Source organism: Barbus barbus (assembly GCF_936440315.1).
Source record: "Barbus barbus genome assembly, chromosome: 4".
Taxonomy (NCBI): domain Eukaryota; kingdom Metazoa; phylum Chordata; class Actinopteri; order Cypriniformes; family Cyprinidae; genus Barbus; species Barbus barbus.
The window spans coordinates 35,187,922-35,209,504 of record NC_136732.1 but is presented as its reverse complement, the minus strand read 5'-3'; the positions used below and the strand labels follow the sequence as shown (position 1 = coordinate 35,209,504).

The 21,583-nt window shown below is 36.8% G+C and overlaps 1 protein-coding gene and 1 pseudogene across 2 annotated transcripts; one reads left to right on the top strand and one right to left on the bottom strand.

Annotated features, from left to right (window-relative positions):
* Positions 1 to 3,723: 3,723 nt before the first annotated feature.
* Positions 3,724 to 8,217, bottom strand: LOC306862916 (small ribosomal subunit protein uS7m). The gene is made up of 5 exons (XM_079406017.1): positions 8,142 to 8,217; positions 7,756 to 7,944; positions 7,450 to 7,513; positions 5,317 to 5,484; positions 3,724 to 4,811 (listed from the first exon to the last, which is right to left on the bottom strand). Exons 1-5 carry the CDS (start codon positions 8,183 to 8,185, stop codon positions 4,590 to 4,592), a joined length of 687 nt encoding a protein of 228 aa, XP_079262143.1. The 5' UTR covers positions 8,186 to 8,217; the 3' UTR covers positions 3,724 to 4,589.
* Positions 8,218 to 8,477: 260 nt separating this feature from the next.
* Positions 8,478 to 20,477, top strand: LOC306868547 (annotated as a pseudogene). The gene is made up of 13 exons (XR_013785809.1): positions 8,478 to 8,501; positions 8,560 to 8,908; positions 9,273 to 9,380; positions 9,479 to 9,576; positions 9,771 to 9,863; positions 10,436 to 10,510; positions 14,135 to 14,248; positions 14,824 to 14,906; positions 15,280 to 16,043; positions 17,984 to 18,028; positions 18,340 to 18,408; positions 18,611 to 18,706; positions 20,375 to 20,477. The product of XR_013785809.1 is annotated as an uncharacterized misc_RNA (transcript).
* The last annotated feature ends 1,106 nt before the right edge of the window (positions 20,478 to 21,583 follow it).

The window sequence follows — 21,583 nt, the reverse complement described above, 5'->3', positions numbered from 1 at the left end:
TCAACACAAAGCACACGCGAAATGTTCACGATGTGGTTATCAACATGAATACAAAAAGTGCCCAGCTTATGGACAAATGTGTAAAGCCTGTAATAAAAGAAACCACTTTGCAAAAATGTGCAAAACGCAAGTCTCTACAAAAAAAATCCAGGCAATAGATCAAGGTGAACAAAGTGATGAACAAGATGACTTTGTTGGAACCATTGAGGTGCAAACAACTCAATAAAAAATGTGCACACGATCTCCACTGAAACACAAATTCAAAAAGACAGATGGACTGAAAGCCTGAGAATAAATAACAAGAGTGTCACGTTTAAATTAGACACAAGGGGCAGCATGTAATGTAATACCCCACAATGTGTTCAAGTCACTGGAAACACAACGAAAACTTAAAAAATCCAACTGTCACCTAATTACATATTCTGGCCACAAGATGTCGCCTATGGGACAAGTACAGCTTACTTTCACGTACAGACAACAAAAGCATAACATCCAATTTCAAGTAGTCGATGCCACCGTACCTGCAATTCTTGGACGCACAACCTGTGAAAAATTAGGAATGGTGAGAAGAATACATGAGATAAAGGTTGAAGATGACCCTTTGAAAGACTTTGAGGAGAAGAGTTACACAAGATGGAAAGCATGGGAGTAATAGCAAAACAAACAGAACCGACAGACTGGGTGAACAGCATGGTAACAGTAGTGAAACCGAACAAGATACGTATATGTATGGATCCGCGAGACCTTAATAAAGCAATAAAGCGTGAGCATTACCCTCTACTTCTACTAAGAAGTGGTATCCAGCATGCCAAATGCAAAGATATTTTCAGTCCTGGATGCTAATCAAGGATTCTGGCAAATAAAACTAGATGATGAAAGTTCGAGACTCTGCACGTTCAACACGCCAATAGGAAGGTTTCTTCGCATACCCGTTTGGTGTGTCTTCAGCCAGTGAAGTCTTCCAGCGTGCAATTGCACAGATGTTAGAAGGTCTTGAAGGTGTGGTCAACGTTATAGATGACATCCTAGTATGGGGAGAAACAACAGAAGAGCATGATCACAGACTCATCAAGCTGCTGGAAAGAGCAAGAGAATGGAATCTAAAACTAAACAAGAGCAAGTGCCAGATAAGAACGTCAAAAATAAAATATCTTGGACACATCATCTCAGAGGAAGGTCTCAAGCCAGAGGATGAAAAGGTGAGAGCAATCGTACAAATGCCACCGCCTGAAAACAAACAAGCACTTATGAGATTCATGGGTATGGTGCAATACCGGTCCAAATTCATTCTGAATTTATCCGATATCAGTGCTCCTCTTCGAAAGCTGCTCTGTGGCACTGGGAGGAAGAGCAACAAAAAAGCTTAACAAAAATGAAGAATTTGCTAGCAAATGCTCCAACACTGAAGTTCTTTGATGTACAGAAACCAGTAACACTTTCAGTTGATGCCAGCTCAGAAGGGATTGGAGCAGTCATCCTGCAAGATAAAAAGCCAGTGGCTTATGGATCTCGTGCGCTAACAGATGCTCAAAAGAAATATGCGCAAATTGAAAAAGAAATGCTTGCCATTGTCTATGGATGCGAAAAATTTCATCAATACGTCTACGGCAAGGAGGTAGAAGTTGAAAGCGATCATAAACCACTGGAAAGCATCTTCAAGAAATCACTGCACCAAGCTCCACCCAGATTACAGCATATGCTTCTCAGACTTCAAAGATACAGCCTGAAGGTAACTTAAAAACCAGGTAAAGAAATGCACATTGCTGATGCATTAAGTCGTGCATACCTGCATGAGCATACAGAAGACTTGCTTGGTCAAGAGCTGGAGCTGTGCTGGATAACAGCATATCTACCTGTATCTGAAGAAAAGATGAGTGTTTTTCGTAAGGCAACAGCTGCTGATCAAGAAATGCAACTACTGCACAAATTCACTATGGATGGATGGCCTAAAGAAAGAAGTGAGGTTCCAAAACAGATTCAGGCATACTGGACATTCAAAGAGGAAATAAGCTTCACATCAGGACTTCTCTTCAAATCGGCAAAGCTCATTGTTCCAAGGCAACTGAGAAAAGAAATGCTGATGAAAATACATGAATCGCATCTTGGAGTGGTGAAATGTAAAGAAAGAGCCAGGGATGTTCTGTATTGGCCGAACATGTCAACCCAAATTGAAGAGTTTGTCTCACAATGTTCTATGTGCAACACACACAAGAATAGTAATTCAAGAGAGCCAATGATATCACATCCAATACCAGGAAGACCTTGGTCAAAAATTGGCACAGATCTGTTCCATTTCAACGGTTCGAATTACTTACGGTCTGTTGATTATTACTCCAAATTCCCAGAAATCAGCAAACTGTCTGACACAACTGCTCAGAGTGTAATTGTGGCCATGAAATCCATGTTCGCAAGACATGGAATACCAGATACAGTAATCTCAGACAATGGTCCACAGTATGCCAGCACAGAGTTCAGTAACTTTGCAAAAGCGTGGGAATTTGAACATGTGACATCCAGCCCAGGACACGCACAGTCAAGCTGAGCGAGCAGTCCAAACCATAAAAAACCTGTTAAAGAAAGCTCAGAGTGGCAAAAGTGACCCTTACATCGCTTTATTGGAATATCGAAACACACCATTGGACGGTATTGGATATTCACCGGTAGTTATTAATGGGACGTAGGTTGAAATCCAAGATACCTACCTCAGTCGCCTTACTGTCACCTGGAAACAACATTCAGATTCAAGACAACCTTAAACAAAGACAGGACAAACAAAAGGTTTACTTTGACAGACAAACGAAGCTGCTTCCAGATGTTCACATAGGAGAAACTGTGAGAGTGCAAAAAGGAGATGTCTGGCAACCTGCAGTAATCATCAAAAAACATGAACAACCAAGATCCTTCGTTATACAAGCTCCAGGTGGAAGAACATACAGGAGAAACAGAAAACATCATCTCAAGACTGGAGAGAAAAGTTTCACAACAGCAACAGACAACACGGTCAATGACACTAATAGTGTGATGGACTCACATGTCACTGACACTAAATTATCTACAATGGACCACGAAACACAAAACACTGAATTACCTGAGTCTCAGTCTCATGGATACATAACCAGGTCAGGTAGACAAGTGAATATGCCTTTAAGGTACAAAGACTGAACAGTGATTGTCACTACAATCTGTGCAGTGCTAACATAAATTTTGTTTTTTTTTGTTTGAATAATTTGTGTAAGCAAAACAAAAGGTTCTATTTAGTTTGTGATTTAAATTGTTTAATGAAAGCATTATGTGTTAAAGAGTTTATATAGATGGTTGTAAAAAAAAAGTTACTTGCTGTTGCGCAGTAATCAAAAAAGCTGGATAGTTCTAACTTTAAGAGAAGGGATGTCATGTATTTTGTATGAGTGTGCTACCCGTACCTGTATGACATCATCAGTAGTGGACTTGAGTAAAAGAAGTCTGAACCTCGTGTCTGTGTAGTCTTGTGATTCACCTATAAATAACATATAAAGACATAACAGTTAGGAAGAGTCTGGTGTTTGAGAGCTGTGGTGTGTTTTCCTAACAAGAGGTTGGAGTATTAATTTGCTATAAGCCAACTTTAGCTATGGACAGTGTTTGGTCATGTACTACAGATAAGACTTTTGCACACACCAACTTTCACATGACGAAATCCTACAATCTTACATTGATTTGTTTGCTTTCTTTTTTTTTTCTTTTGTGTATTTACATTTTTGCCTATATGTAGCTGTAATAACCTGAATTGAATGCTTTATATTTTGTATTTAATAAACTGATTTGAAATCCCTTTGACTAGTTCATTTTTTGACAATACAGACATTAGTTATCCATTTCAGAAGTACAGTAACTGTTTTTCTCAAAGACTGAAGTTATAGTAGCTGAGAAGTATTGATAGTGAAACAGATGTATTGTTGTAGATTAATTGTGTGGGCCTTGTGAGGGCTTCCTGGGGGCTAAATGGAGGGCTGCCCATGCAGGGCAAGTGCTAAGGGGCCAACATTTTGCCAATGAGCAAATTCTCGAGGGCCCTGTGCCTTTAGCCCACTGGGGGCCCTTAGACTAGCCCTAAGTGATGCACATGTAATGGGGCAGTCGTGGCCTAATGGATAGAGAGTTGGACTTGCAACCCAAAGGTCGTGGTTTTGAGTCTCAGGTCTGACAGGGATTGTAGGTGGGGGAAGTGAATAACCAACACTCTCTCCACCTTCAATACCACGACTGAGGTGAGACCCTTGTGCAAGGCACCGTACCCCCAACTGCTTTTCAAATAAAGAAATGATTAATTATTTTTGAGCACATTACAATTGAAATATAAAAAAAAAAAATGTAAAAGGAGGTGTTGTAGATTTTTGTAACACTGTTCAACTGTTGTAAAAAAAAAATCCTTGGAAGTGACTTTTTATTGCTTTATTTACTTTCATACGAAGACAAACTGTGTTTATGAGTCAAGATAACAGACTTTCTCATGTCCTTTTTTGTGAAACGTATCCATCCCAAACTCCTGATGCTGTCAGTCCAAACCAAATCACATCTTTAGGTGTATTAGGAGGCCAAACGTCCTCTCTCTACCACCAGCGGTAGTGTGCGTATGCCCTGTTGGCTTCGGCCATCTTGTGAAGGTCGTGTTTGCGTTTCACTACGTTTCCCTCGTTAGCGAAGGCAGCCAGCAGCTCCTGCGAGAGTTTCTCGTACATGTGTGTGCGACGGTGCTTGTTGTCTCTGCATTCTGTGATAATCCAGTTCATGGCCAGAAAACGCCGCCGATTATCTGTGAGAGGAACTGGCACCTGCAGGACCAGTAATTAAGAGTGAGATTAAACATTAAATCTTCTTCATAGAGCTTTGATGTAATTCCTCTAGCTTGACCATACCATTGGTTGTATGGGAAAAATCTGATTTTGAAAACTAATTTTGTGTTTTACAAAAGAATGTCATACAGGTTTGAAACAACATGAAGGTGAGTAAATGATGATAATTTTCACTTTGAATGATAAATAAACATCCCCTATAAACATCACGCTGGGTAAAAGGATATAATTTTATAAAAATGTTAGTCATAAATATTGTTCAAAATGTGTATACATTTAATTCCTTGCAACATCTTTGTTAACATCATTAAATTGTATTTTCTTTCATAAAAATCATTCACTTTCAATCATTTCTGGAGATATATTTCTATCAGTGTTGGCCATTTGCAAACCCATTAAATGATCGCTGATTCTGAGTTGCATATCTACAAACATCTGACTAGATCATCTCAGAGTTGTGAAATATTAAATGTTGTTCACAGACCTGATAAGATTTCCCTCCTTTCTGAACATTGGCCAGGCCAATGATGGGTTTGCAGTTCTCTAGGGCCTGATGGAAGATGGTGTATGGATTGCACTCGATCTCTTCTCTCTTAGCTGCTGGAGATTTGTGGTATTTCTCCACCTGTTTTCTCTTTATGGTCTCCAGCGTCTAAACCGACACAAAACATCCAAGCATTATACCGATGAACAATTTTGTAATATTTTTGAAAGACGTCTCTTATGTTTACAAGGCTGCGGGGGTTTTTAATACACGGAAAAACAGGAATATTGCGACATTACAATTTAAAATAATTTTTTTATTGTAAAATATTGTAAAATGTAATCTGTTCCCGTGATGCAAAGCTGATTTTTCAGAATTATTACTCCAGTGTCACATGATCCTTTGCTGATTTGCGCAAGTATTAATATTGTGCTCAATTATCACTAATGGATCATATTATTATTATTAGTGTTTTGCTGGTTTAAAATCTATCATAAGTATTTTATTATAAATAAGTATTATAAATTATATTATATAATATTTATATATTATATTAATAAATTATTTATAATTTATGATAAGTAATTGAAATTTCGTAACATCATAACATTGTTTTGTTTTGAAAAAGTCTGACTTACCCCAAACTTTTGAACAGTAATGTATCACAGTTTCCACATAAATATGAAGCAGCACAACTGTTTTCAACATTGATATTAAGACATGTTTCATGAGCAGCAAATCAGCATTTTAAAACAGTTTCTGAAGGATCACGTGACACTGAAGACTGGAAATTCAGCTTTACTGTCATAAGAAATAAATTAGTATTTTAAATTGTATTTAAACAAAAGTTATATTAAATGGTCATACTACTTCACAATATTACAGCTTTTATTAAATTTTTGGTCAAACAAATGCAGTGTTGATGAACAGAAAAGACTTGTTTAAAAAAAAAAAAAATTGTAATTATTCCAGCCGTTTGATCACTAGTGTGTGTGTGTATAATGGGATTTGACCACTAGTGTGTGTGTATAATGGGATTTGACCACTAGTGTGTGTATATATAATGGGATTTGACCACTAGTGTGTGTATATATAATGGGATTTGACCACTAGTGTGTGTATATAATGGGATTTGATCACTAGTGTGTGTGAATAATGGGATTTGATCACTAGTGTGTGTGTGTATAATGGGATTTGATCACTAGTGTGTGTGTATAATGGGATTTGACCACTAGTGTGTGTATATAATGGGATTTGATCACTAGTGTGTGTGAATAATGGGATTTGATCTCTAGTGTGTGCATATAATGGGATTTGATCACTAGTGTGTGTGTGTATAATGGGATTTGATCACTAGTGTGTGTGTATAATGGGATTTGACCACTAGTGTGTGTATATATAATGGGATTTGACCACTAGTGTGTGTATATAATGGGATTTGATCACTAGTGTGTGTGAATAATGGGATTTGATCTCTAGTGTGTGCATATAATGGGATTTGATCACTAGTGTGTGTGTGTATAATGGGATTTGATCACTAGTGTGTGTGTATAATGGGATTTGACCACTAGTGTGTGTATATATAATGGGATTTGACCACTAGTGTGTGTATATAATGGGATTTGATCACTAGTGTGTGTGAATAATGGGATTTGATCTCTAGTGTGTGCATATAATGGGATTTGATCACTAGTGTGTGTGTGTATAATGGGATTTGATCACTAGTGTGTGTGTGTATAATAGGATTTGACCACTAGTGTGTGTGTGTATAATGGGATTTGATCACTAGTGTGTGTGTGTGTGTATAATGGGATTTGACCACTAGTGTGTGTGTGTGTGTATAATGGGATTTGACCACTAGTGTGTGTGTGTATAATGGGATTTGACCACTAGTGTGTGTGTGTATAATGGGATTTGACCACTAGTGTGTGTGTGTATAATGGGATTTTATCACTAGTGTGTGTGTGTGTGTATAATGGGATTTGACCACTAGTGTGTGTGTGTGTGTATAATGGGATTTGATCACTAGTGTGTGTGTGTGTGTGTGTATAATGGGATTTGACCACTAGTGTGTGTGTGTGTATAATGGGATTTGACCACTAGTGTGTGTGTATAATGGGATTTGATGATAACCTGTGTCATGATTCCTCTAGCAAGGATTTTGTTGCCGTCTTGCATCATCATGTTGATGAACTTGCTGTTGAAGTAAAACAGATAATCACTGCTCTGAAAGATACATATACAGTGGGGTACAAAATATTGGGACCACGGGTGAAAATGTATATATTTTTAAAAATTACATTTCAAACAGTATTATAAGCATTCTTAATAATCTAAATGAGATGATTAGTTAAATAATTGTGTCTTCTGGACCCCATTGTGTTTCTGTTCAGGTCATAGAGCTATAATAAGGTTTCCTGCAGGTGGTTTAGTCTTTACCTGATCAGAGGGTCATTGAAGGGAGAGCTGGTGTCGCTCGACAGAGCTGCTTTTATCGGTCTCACTGTTTTCAGTTGCTGCAGCTCTTTTTCTTCAGGACTGAGCTCTGATTCTGGGACACGAGCATCTTTACTGGGATCAGGATCCAGATAGTATGGATTATACCGACTCCATCTCACCAAACACAGACTGAGAGAAGATGCAGAGTAACAGACACATGCTAGTCAGTAAATCAGATCAAGCTGAGGAGTGAGCACACATGCTTCAGTTTCAGATCAACAGCGATAAATATCACAAATGATGAATTACAGAGCACAGCTGATGTGTCCTATACCTAACTTCGATCATTCCTGGCAAACATAAGCACAGAAAACTATCAAATATACCTCGGTGTCCAAGGTTTCAGTAAATATCTGACGGAGGCTGCCATCTTTAGGATATTCGAGGAGAAACACAAACACAGATCTCAGATCAGCGCTGAACTCAGTCTGACAGGACCTCAGCTGACGAACGCGTCCTAAAATATTGCCTGAGTAAAATAATACCACTATTTGTTTTCATTAAAAAATTGTTAATGTCCTGCATTTTGCATTTACAGTAGCTACAGAATTGTTCTTGCTCAGTGTTTAACTAATAGTTTTTTACACTGAAAAGTCAGGCAGTCGGTGCATTTCCTGTAGGCTGTAACCATAAGTTACGTGTTTTGGTTTGTAGATATACAAATGTTTGTACTTGTAAATTTTTGGGTAAGAACCCAGTACTGTCAATTTTTCTGATCGACTACAATTCTTACGTTTTATCTAGTCCTATTTTCTAGTATCAGGATCAGATCGGTCCGTGTCTGCAAACGATGGTGAGGACGTCACTCTGAACTGCTCTGTAGACTCTCACATCCCTCTTGAAGACATTGAGGTGTCATGGATAAGAACTGATGGAGATATTCCGGTTCTGCTCTTCCAAAACAATGAGCCTTTATCAGATTCATCAGATGACCAATACAGAGACAGAGATGAGTTCTTCACTGATGAAATCCCCAAAGGAAACTTGTCTCTCAGACTGAAGAGTGTCAGAATTGAGGATAAAGGAGTTTACATGTGTCTAGTGTTTGCTGGAGGACTTTCAGCCAATGCAACTGTGCTACTGGAGCAACTGGGTGAGTCCACAAACATAGCAAAAATTAAAACAATGTCTGTTTGTGCCAAATTTAAATAGACAACCTTGTTGGCACTGGTTATTTTTGTTAACTCCACCCACCATTCAAATCATTTGAATATTGTTCTGTTGACACTGTTTGAATATAGCATCTATCATTATTTGCACTTGATGTAAACAAGATTAAAAATAGTATCTACCACTCAGTGTAAGGTGCAGATAACTGCCAAAATGGTTGTAGGAGGTTATTTAAAGAATGAATTGCCTTGATTGCAAACCTCTTAATTATATGAGAATCAATGATTTAATACGTATACCAAGTTTCAGTGCCGGTGCAAATGTTATACTTGATTTTTGTTTCACAGGGTTCTCTTCTTGGCACATAGCTGTGTTGTTTTTCTGTTTCGCTGCTGGCTCTGGAGCTGTGCTTCTGCTCTTCTCTCTGATCTACTGCAGATCAAAAAACACTGTTTGTAAGTGAACTGTTATTATTTCTTGTCATTTAACTCTTTATGTCTCAAAGTAAGTGTTTTGTTAATTTAACTGTGATTATTCTGCATCTTCTCTCCAGCCACCAGCAACAAAATCTGGAATCTTCAGCTTTCTCTGGTCTTTTGTCCAAACATCTGTATATGTTCTTGGCCTTCATCCTTTGGTATTTTACTGAAGGTGAGTTGTTTTTAGTTGTATTTGTAAATAGTAAAATAAAATAAGAAGCATAATAATATTAATAAGTAAAATAATATTCATATAATCTTAACCTTAATGTGGCACTCTTGTTGGTGTTTTGTATATTCTGTAATGGTTTAACTCTTCAAAACTGTCACATAACACAGTTTTTGTCATGAATTCTTCTGTTCCAGGATCTCTGAATGAGACCATCACTTGCTGTGCTCTTTATATTCTGAGGCCTGTTATGTTGATTTGGGCTATGCATTATTTAAAGTATCTTCAAGGTATGTTAGGATTTAAAGTTTTTTTTTTTTTTAAGGAGTTCAGTAAATGCAGCAACATATTAACACGTTGCATTACAATATTGTTAGTAATTTCTTCTATTGCAGTTAAATACATTAAAGTGTCAATTCCTTCAATTTTTTCATGACAAACCACAAACTCAGCCTCTGATTATTTTCTAATTATACTCTTGGCAACAACGTTGAATGTTACACTTTCCTTCCCAAAACGAAATACTGTCTAAATGCTGAGTACAAGCAATAGAACAAGATATGTGATGCATAGTAATGCCATGAATCTTGTTAATAGAAATATCCTGTTGGAAACTGTGACGTATGAGTATGTTGATGGATATTGAAAATACACATAGTTTTATTTTTTTAAGAAACCTAGTTATGATGTATCTGAGGGATTTGGCATCTGCAGGGTGATGCACAACCATGCTTCATTTTTTCATGTTGGGAATAAGAAAACGCTCTGTAGACAGATATACCTATGCACTGCCAATACCATGGCAGTGCATTGGTGTTTAACAAAATATTAATTTGATGTATTCGACCCTTTCTGTCAACAGACAACCTTAAAACATGGATCAAGTTTTTCACAATAACCAGAGAACTTGCTGTTTTTACAGTCGTTGTTAATTCAGGTAAGTAAAAGCACATTTCACACAACATTCTGACATTAACAGTAACTATGTTTCCTTCAAAACTTATGCACAACATTATCGCATAAAACATTCGTAAATGAAGCAGTGTTTGCATTCCATGTGTTCAATAAAATAAAATAATCTCTTCCTTGGAAACTGGTGCAATATATCGATAATAATAATTAAGGTTGCTGCAACTGGGGAAGCCTGTGGCTCTTTTTTTCCTGCACAAATTACTTGATGAAACGCAATAACAAACGCTGTCATGTTATCTTGTGTTTGGATGCCTGATGTTTGGGAATGCAATAGAGTGAGACAGTTATGGGAGGTGATTTTGCCAAATCACTTTTATTATGCTATTTTGCATTTTCTTAATGCAAAATGTTTAGAATGTATGCATATCTTGGTGTTTCTAACCAATGTTTTTTTCCCCTCCCCTTCTTTTGCGATTATTCCACAATTCACATAAAATCGGTGAACGGAATCATAACTGCTGCTTTATGGAATATAATTTGTTTTGCTAACTTCCAATACACTTGTCTGGAATTCATCCATTAAATCTGACCCCACTCTCCAAAATCCAGTAAACATGAAACCTGAAGTCAGCAACCCTGATTTCTCTATGACTAAAATACAGACAGTGCCGTCTAGTATCCCAGGATTACAATTTTTATTTTTTTATTTTTTTGCTGATTACAAATGTAATTTCTCAGATACCCATTTCAGTGATGTCTGTCAGATAGTAGAAATATTTTCTGCATGCTGCTTTAGTATAACAGAACCATATGGGTTACAAAATTAAGTATGGCATGTTTGAAATATTCTTCATTACAAAAATATTACATCCTTTAATTGATAATACTTTATTTGTATACTGTTGCCTTATCTTTCCTCAAATATCATAATGTAAATGAGGTGACCGCCACTGTCCTAGATACAGATTACAGTTAGAGGAGGGAGAGGTGGAGCGTTCAGCCGATCATCTTAAGTGATTAATAGCGTGCATCAGTTGCTTTTACTAAATTTTGAAAAAAGCAATTTCCAGGCCTGGGGGGAAAAAATACTAAAAAAATAATGAAATTTTGTAATAGAGTGTTATAATTAATCATGTCCAGAATTTTGTGGGGGGTTGTGTGTATATTGCATAGTTTTACTCATCCCCGCCGCTTTCAAGTAATGAGGGAAATTCCTGCAAACATTTATTCAAGATAGCAAGTAGGTTATATGAGTAAATAAATCCACACAAACTAGCAGATTAAATCAGTCATTTGACCACTAGTGTGTGTGTGTATAATAGGATTTGACCACTAGTGTGTGTGTGTATATAATGGGATTTGACCACTAGTGTGTGTGTGTATAATGGGATTTGATCACTAGTGTGTGTGTGTATATAATGGGATTTGATCACTAGTGTGTGTGTGTGTATAATGGGATTTGACCACTATTGTGTGTGTGTATAATGGGATTTGACCACTAGTGTGTGTGTGTGTATAATGGGATTTGATCACTAGTGTGTGTGTGTGTGTATAATGGGATTTGACCACTATTGTGTGTGTGTATAATGGGATTTGACCACTAGTGTGTGTGTGTGTATAATGGGATTTGATCACTAGTGTGTGTGTGTGTGTATAATGGGATTTGACCACTATTGTGTGTGTGTGTATAATGGGATTTGACCACTATTGTGTGTGTGTATAATGGGATTTGACCACTAGTGTGTGTGTGTGTATAATAGGATTTGACCACTAGTGTGTGTGTGTATATAATGGGATTTGATCACTAGTGTGTGTGTGTATATAATGGGATTTGATCACTAGTGTGTGTGTGTGTATAATGGGATTTGACCACTAGTGTGTGTGTGTATATAATGGGATTTGATCACTAGTGTGTGTGTGTGTGTATAATGGGATTTGACCACTAGTGTGTGTGTGTATATAATGGGATTTGATCACTAGTGTGTGTGTGTATATAATGGGATTTGATCACTAGTGTGTGTGTGTGTATAATGGGATTTGACCACTATTGTGTGTGTGTATAATGGGATTTGACCACTAGTGTGTGTGTGTGTATAATGGGATTTGATCACTAGTGTGTGTGTGTGTATAATGGGATTTGACCACTATTGTGTGTGTGTATAATGGGATTTGACCACTAGTGTGTGTGTGTGTATAATGGGATTTGATCACTAGTGTGTGTGTGTGTGTGTGTGTATAATGGGATTTGACCACTATTGTGTGTGTGTGTATAATGGGATTTGACCACTATTGTGTGTGTGTATAATGGGATTTGACCACTAGTGTGTGTGTGTGTGTATAATGGGATTTGATCACTAGTGTGTGTGTGTATATAATGGGATTTGATCACTAGTGTGTGTGTGTATATAATGGGATTTGATCACTAGTGTGTGTGTGTGTATAATGGGATTTGACCACTAGTGTGTGTGTGTATATAATGGGATTTGATCACTAGTGTGTGTGTGTGTGTATAATGGGATTTGACCACTATTGTGTGTGTGTATAATGGGATTTGACCACTAGTGTGTGTGTGTGTATAATAGGATTTGACCACTAGTGTGTGTGTGTGTACAATAGGATTTGACCACTAGTGTGTGTGTGTATATAATGGGATTTGATCACTAGTGTGTGTGTGTATATAATGGGATTTGATCACTAGTGTGTGTGTGTGTGTATAATAGGATTTGACCACTAGTGTGTGTGTGTATATAATGGGATTTGATCACTAGTGTGTGTGTGTGTGTATAATGGGATTTGATCACTAGTGTGTGTGTGTGTATAATGGGATTTGACCACTAGTGTGTGTGTGTTCCACAGTGTGAGTGATTCAGCTGGAGCGCGTCTTCTCTCTTTCTCTCTCTCAAAGCGGCTTCACATCAGCTGCACACCGATCCAAGACTTTCCTCGCATTTCGGGACAGTTGACAAAATTGTAACTTGCTTAATCGGGTCATTGTTGCATCGTCACAATATGTAATTTGCACGTCTTTTTAAGCCAATGGTACTGGCGCGCTCCAGAGGCTGTTTCAAGGCTGAGCGCTCAGTCACATCCAAAGCCGCCGATAGCGAGTATCATATTTTACGTAGTTTGTTGTTGAGCTTAAGTGGCCAAATACACACATAATGGCCGTCCTGTCGAGTATCCAGGTCTTTTCTTAAGTAAATGTGAACAGTTAGGAAACAAAAAACAATTGTTACACAAATGCAGAGGCCTGTGCGACGGACATGGGAAAGTGTGGAGTGAATGTTTCAGAAGGTTATGATTGGCCCGTAGTAGAGTCTTACGTCAGCACGTTCTGAACTCGTACGTGCTCATACGGGTAATTTTCCTTCTGTGTTCACACACAGCAGAATTCCGGCAATTTACTGCTAATGTTACAACTTCTCATACTGGTACATTGCCGGAACGAATTTACCAGTATTTTTGAAATGATCCTGTTCACACATGACCTTTTTACGGCAATTTACCGGTAATTTTCCGGAAAAGTCTGTATGTGTGAAAGGGCTTATTGTTTGACACACACTGTTCAGTTTATCTAATCTTTACATGTACTATTTTTGCACAAGACATCATCTATGTTGTGACATTTCATTTTTATCTGTTTCTATAGTTCTTTTTACATATGGCTGGAGAAAGAGTGCACATGATGTTAGCATTGTGCCTCGTGTATCCTCTGGAATATTATTTGGAGTTGTTGTGCTGTCATGTCTCGTCTTGAGTAGAGGTAAGAGATTCAGTATGATTTGATTCTATACATTGTTAAAGATGAGCGACAGGCTAAGTATATAATCACAGATTTATTAGGTTGATAAGCTTATTACCAGTGGTTTTGTTCATTTAATTTTTTTAATTCTACAATTACAAAAAATGATAAATACATACAGAAGATGCAGACAGTTTCCTTTTAGACTTAACTGTGTTTTGTTTTGTTTTGATTTTTAGTTGATATCTTAAGGCGTCCCAGTCTTTTTGTTTTACAGCAATAGGAGTTATCAGAGTTGCAAAGTACTATTCTAGAAAAAAAGTTGTTTAATAAAAAGTATGTGTTACTGAATTGATAAAACACAAAAACAAATGAAAATAAATCTGGAGTATTTTCTGTTCTTCACCGTTACCACCCTCTGCTACTTAAACCAACAACAGAAGCATCATGTCACCATGTAACATCATCAAGACTGAGACTTTTATCTTGATTAATCAGCAGACCATTGTTATCCCACACTATGATAGACTGTATTTGGAATCTTGTAATACATTTTTCCATTCACGTTTGCCTTTCTTCTCTCTCCTTTTTTTCAGGTTTTAAAAACAAGCTTGTATTTTTAGCTTGTCTCTTTCTCAACTGTCCGAGTTGATGTTCTCATTTGGACTTCCCTCTCTAGGTAACACCAAAATACTGATCCCTTCATTATGAAGGTGATATGTAAAAAGTAGTTTGTAAAAATGTCTTAAAAATCTTTCTTAAACTTTTTATTTTCTCTGTAAAAAAAATAAAAAATTATATATATAAAATTATAATTCAGACAGTTTTAACTTGCTGTAGAACTTGTAGAATACATTCAATTTTAACATGTATGTACAAACTGAATTAAGTCATTACATAATCCACAAAGAAAACCACTCTAGACTCTTATTTCAGTGATTTTAACATTTATGTTTAAGAACTACTGAGCAAACCATATGATGTGTTTTATTGACATTATTTACTGGTGATTTGTTTGGGTGGGGAAATAATGAATTATTCTCTTATTTTAGAAATTTTCATTGTGGGATGTGTTCAGCCACTACTGCTGATCTGTATTACATCATTACCTCTTCTGCAAGCAGAATTCAAATGTAAGTAGATGCTCAAATAAATTCTTATTTTTATATTTGTATAGGTGTGGAAAGAGTAAATCCCATAATGTTCCTGCATGTATACATTTGTGAGGATTTTATGAATAGAAATACAAACTTTATAATGTTTAAGTTGGTATGAAACAGAAGTTGCTGTCCATTTTACTATACCAAACTGTGATGTATTTTCGAGTGAAACTACTTATTAAAATAATAATAATAATAATTGGATGTGACTTAATTTCATCCACTGGTTGTTGATTGTATTCTGAAAAGTGAGTGGTGTTTACCAGAATGTTTTGGCTTAACTGCTGCATGCCCAGGGTATCATAGACATCAAGTGAGTCATAGGAAGAGGTAGTTATGACATTTTGATTTCATTTAAGATTGCGAGGTAAAAAAATACATGAAGAAATGCAAGAATCAATTGAGCACAATAAGACCAAAACATGCCTTAAGAATATTAATTGGTGAATTCTGATTTCATGCCGATTCTGAATTGATTCGTATCAGATCTGAAATCAGTTTTAGTATGTGACGTGTTAGTATGTGAATGCTGATGGCCATGTTTATATTCATAGTTCTCCGCCATAGATGGATAGCATTATCGTGGATAATAACAACACTCATGGATATCATCCTATTGATTTATTTTCTTCTAACCATATTGGAAAGAGAGAAAGGTATGCTGCCTTTATCTTTCATTTTCCATATAGAAACACATTGTTAAAAAAAGCATATATAAAGTTGTAAAGAAAAAGTAGATTTGTTGTGGGAAAGCTTAAATTTGTGTTTTATTTCAGGACAATCATTATTATCATTACTGCGAGAGTGATTAATGTTCATATTTTTAGAATACACACAATTTTGATTTGTAAGATGTTGAGCTGATCAAAATTGCTTGATTTTAATTAGGGATGCACCGATACCGATACTGGTATCGGGTCGATACTGAGCTCATGTACTCGTACTCCTTAAAATGCCCCGATACTAAACGCCTATACCACGCATGTGATCAGTGCCATATTCAGACAAAGAAACACCAACAACAGAAAAACAGACAGCAGAATGTAGTTATTAGAGATTAAGGTTGTCTAAAAATGTACATGCAATGAATATAATGTTAAACATTCAGTATTAATGCCTGTATAGCTGATGTGAGCAAGCTGATAAGCAAAACACGCTGAGTGGATCCAGCGCGCGGCGGCGCAGATGCGCGAGCTTGTCGAGTGAATATCCCTTTCTCACAGATATCACTGGAAAGTTTGTACTTCGGTCGGAAATGTCAAAAAAGAGTAAGTAAAACAATGCACAAGTTACTTAACAGTAGGGAGAGAGAGATAGAGAGAGCGCGCGCGCACTTCTGTGGTGTGATCTTTATTGATGTTCGCTCAGCACGCATCATTTGAATTAAAACTAAATCGTAAATATATGACAACATATAGGGGCATTCATTCACTTTAAACATCATTTATTTTTAACCTTAAGCATTGAACACGGGTGAAAAACAAGTGAAACTATCAGTCTGTGTGAAATGCGCTAGGCTGTTCTGTACTTGTCCCTGTCACCTGCTCCGGTAGCTACACATAAGTGCGCGCGCTGTGCGTGTTTTCCTTGCTTCATGCGTGTTTCTGCAATTATATGGCTTTGAAATCTAAATCGCAGCATGTTTCAGATGAAAAAAAAAAATTCTATATCTGAAAATGATTGATTTATAACGAGTGGTTCCCTGCATAATTACAGCAAAAAGCGTGGATACAGCACTGAGCCGCTGCAATGGAGCAGCTCTAATGCTATTTAAGATGATGTACCATAGAGCAAATAAATAAATAAAAAATTAACAGTGAAAGTAACAAAAAATTGTAAATTACATTTTAATGGGCATAATTAAGTGTGAAAAATAACCAAAGGATATACAGTCAAACCAAAAATTATTCAGAGACCAGATATAATTTTTTTATTTTTTTTTTACTAGTGGGTGCAGGACACTATAGTTAATTTAAGCAACTGAGGATAGCAAAATAAAGTAAACTGTGACAAATTATACCCAAAAATTCTTCATACAGTGGACTACCAGTAAAATTGATGCAAAAGTGAGACCAAAAATTATTCAGACCAAATAATGGAAAAAAATTGAAATTCAGGCTTTCATGAACCTGGTTGACAGCATGCCCAGGAGACTACAGGCTGGCATTAAGGCTAAGGGTGGCCCGACAAAGTATTGATAGTTGTGTAAATATTGTCATACCAACAGCTGTCTGAATAATTTTGATTGATTGATAGAAAGAAAGGTATTATCAAGCTAAATTTGTTCTGACACAGTTTAACTTGGAGTTCTTGTAATATTTTATTAGCATTTTCTAAACTATAGCGAATAAAATGTGAGATGTTGAAGGTGTCTGAATAAATTTTGGTTTGACAGTATCTATTTGATAAATGAAGTTAATCAACTAACATTTTACATACTCATTTGTTTTCTTTACCCAATATTTAAAAAATGTACAAATACAATAAAAGTATCGGTATCGGTACTCGGTATCGGCAAGTACCAAAAATTTAAGTATCGGTATCGGGCGAGTACTGGAAAAAGTGGTATCGGTGCATCCCTAATTTTAATTGACAGAGTTGGTTCTAGAAGTTCTGAAGATGATAGTGGTCTTTGAAGAAGGTATTATCCATCAATGATTTATGCTTGCTAAGTCTTTTATTACCCAATACTGTAGTTTCAAAAGAGCACGAAGTAGAAATTATGTGGTATGTCTATGCTGTTTGCAATTAAAATGCATAAATAGTTATAGGTCTATTATTAGTTAATTAATACATAGATATACACTTCAGAATAAACTGCACAAAGTCACATAAATAATCTAGCTGTCACATTTGTGATTACTGAACTAGAAGTAAACAACCGATTGACAAAACTAAAGCTAACTTTACCCTAAAAATGTAATCTGTGTGGTTTGTGTTTTGTTTTAACAGGGGTAGAACGTTTAGTAGCTCAGATACGAGAACAAGATACTGAGACAAGTCAACATGGATCAAATGCATGTAATTACTCACTGCTACATCCTAATATTTATCATAATATATATAATTTTTTTTTTTTTTTTTTTTTTTCACGATTTACCGTAAGCTTTATTGTATTTATGCTCTTTGGCATAATGCCAATTTGATAGTATTGCATAGAAAAGAGATCTGCACAGTCTATGCAGCTATTTGATTGTTTGTTTGTTTTGTGCATCTGTTATAGTGCATCTCTTTAATGAAGTCATGTACATGTTTGGAGCAGTTGGTGTTGTTTTGTTGAGCTCTGTTACACTGACAGCAGAACTGATCCTGAAAGCACGTGAGTGGATATCTCTAATTTCTGCAAATAACTGTATTTTTGTCTGTATACAGTGGGGTAAATAATTATTTGATTTTTCAAGTTTTCCCACTTACAAAGAATGGAGAGATCTGTAATTTTCATCGTAGGTACACCTCAACTGTGAGAGACAGAATATAAAATAAAAAAAATCCAGAAAATCACATTGTATGATTTTTGAATAATTAACTTCCATTTTATTGCATGAAATAAGTATTTGATCACCTACCAACCAGCAAGAATTCTGGCTCTCACAGACCTGTTAGTTTGTCTTTTAAGAAGCCCTCCTATCCTCCACTCATTACCTGTATTAATTGCACCTGTTTGAACTCGTTACCTGTATAAAAGACACCTGTTCACACACTCAATCAATCAGACTCCAACCTCTCCACTATGGGCAAGACCAAAGAGCTGTCTAAGGACACTAGGGACAAAATTGTAGACCTGCACAAGGCTGGGATGGGCTACAGGACAATAGGCAAACAGCTTGGTGAAAACTGTTGGCGCAATTATTAGAAAATGGAAGAAATTCAAGATGACTGTCAATCTCCCTCAGACTGGGAGCTCCATGCAAGATCTCGCCTCGTGGAGTATCAATGATCCTGAGAAAGGTGAGGGATCAGCCTAGAACTACACGAGAGGACCTGGTCAATGACCTGAAGAGAGCTGGGACCACAGTCTCAACGGTTACCATTAGTAACACACTACACCGTCATGGATTAAAATCCTGCAGCGCACGCAAGGTCCCCCTGCTCAAGCCAGCACATGTCCAGGCCCATCTGAAGTTTGCCAAAGACCATCTGGATGTTTGGAGGAAGAAGGATGAGTACATTCCCAAGATCACCATCCCAACCGTGAAGCATGGAGGTGGAAACATCATGCTTTGGGGGTGCTTTTCTGCAAAGAGGACAGGACGACTGCACCGTATTGAAGACGGGTCATTGCTGAGTCTTCCAGCATGACAATGACCCCAAACACACAGCAAGGGCAACTAAGGAGTGGCTCCGTAAGAAGCATTTCAAGGTCCTGGAGTGGCCTAGCCAGTCTCCAGACCTGAACCCAATAGAAAATCTATGGAGGGAGCTGAAACTCTGTGTTGCCCTGCGACAGCTCCAAAACCTGAAAGATCTGGAGAAGACCTGTATGGAAGAATGGGACAAAATCCCTCCTGCAGTGTGTGCAAACCTGCTCAAGAACTACAGGAAACGTCTGACCTCTGTAATTGTAAACAAATGTTTCTGTACCAAATATTAAGTTCTATTTTTCTATTGTATCAAATACTTATTTCATGCAATAAAATGGAAATTAATTATTCAAAAATCATACAATGTTATTTTCTGGGGGGGTTTTAATATTCTGTCTCTCACAGTTGAGGTGTACCTACGATGAAAATTACAGATCTCTCCATTCTTTGTAAGTGGGAAAACTTGAAAAATCGGTAGTGTATCAAATACTTATTTGCCCCACTCTATGTGTGTATCTAATTATTTATATATAATTGTGTGTGTGTGTGAAGCATCACACCATTTTTACACAAAAACCTTGCAGAAAATGAACAGAGCCCAGCTGGGTTACATTTATGAACAGTTTTGATTTCAAATGTCCCATGCATCTTTTTATTCAAAGTTATTCTTTCATTTTGATTCTAAGGAAATGGTGAGCGTGTCATGAAGGATCTGAGAGTCATTGTCTTCCCTTCTGAATGTGCTTTTGCTTTCTATTGGCTGGTTTTACAAATGCACGCATGCAGTAAATCGATCAAAAGTAAAAGTAAAAAGACAGTAATAACTTTTACATTGTTACAAAAATATTCAAATATTTCAAATGAACTTTCTTTTAAACTTTCTAGTCATCAGTTAATATAATATCAGTTTATACAAAAAAATAAGCAGCACAACTGTTTTCAACACTGTTAATTAATAAGACATGTCTCTTGAGCAGCAAATCAGCATATTAGAATGATTTCTGAAGGATCATGTGGCACTGAAGACTGGAGTAATGATGCTGAAAACTCAGCTTTGATCACAGAAATAAATTACGTTTTAAAACAGATTACAATTGAAACCAGTTAGTTTAAATTATAATAATATTTTAAAATAATACTGTTCTAATGTATTTTTAATCCAACAAAGGCAGCCTTGGTGAGCATAAAACACTTCTTTCAAAAACATTTTTAAAATCTTACTGACCCCAAACTTTTGAGCAGGAGTGTGTATATATACAAACACAGATTTCTATTGTTCATATTTTATTCCTTCCATCTGGGGCAGGAGGTTCAGAGGGCTGAGTGAACTCTCCTTTCTTTAAACTAGTGTCTGCTCCAGGCGCCTGAATGACAGACCTCAGGGGTTAAAAAAGCAAGAACAGCCAGCAGTTGCTGTTCATATCAAAACAAGACATAAGGTGTTTATGCTTAATAATTCCCTTGATCTCTTGAAACTCACAAAGACATAATGAGGTCTGTCTGATGAAACTCACAACAAGTAACTAACCAGGGGATAATATATTCAGAATTATTTCAGTTGATCATTCTGTTTGGAAATGACCTAAGTGTGAAGTGCGCAAAATTTGAAGTTATATAGATTATATGCCGAGAGTAACCAGTGGTAGATAGGGGGGATGTTTGAGTAACCTGTTTAAAAAAAGGTTGTTTGGCTTGTGAACCTTTAAGCTTTCTGTCCTTGTTTGGAGGGTGATGATGGGATGGATCAACCCTGCTGATGCAGCTGGGGAGCGTTGAGAAGGGTATAAAACCTCTCAAAGTTCATTCTCATTCCTAGTCCCCATCTCACACCCTCTTGCTCACCATCTTGGTTGATGAATGGCTCCTAAAAAAGCTGAACTGAAAAAGGAGGCGGC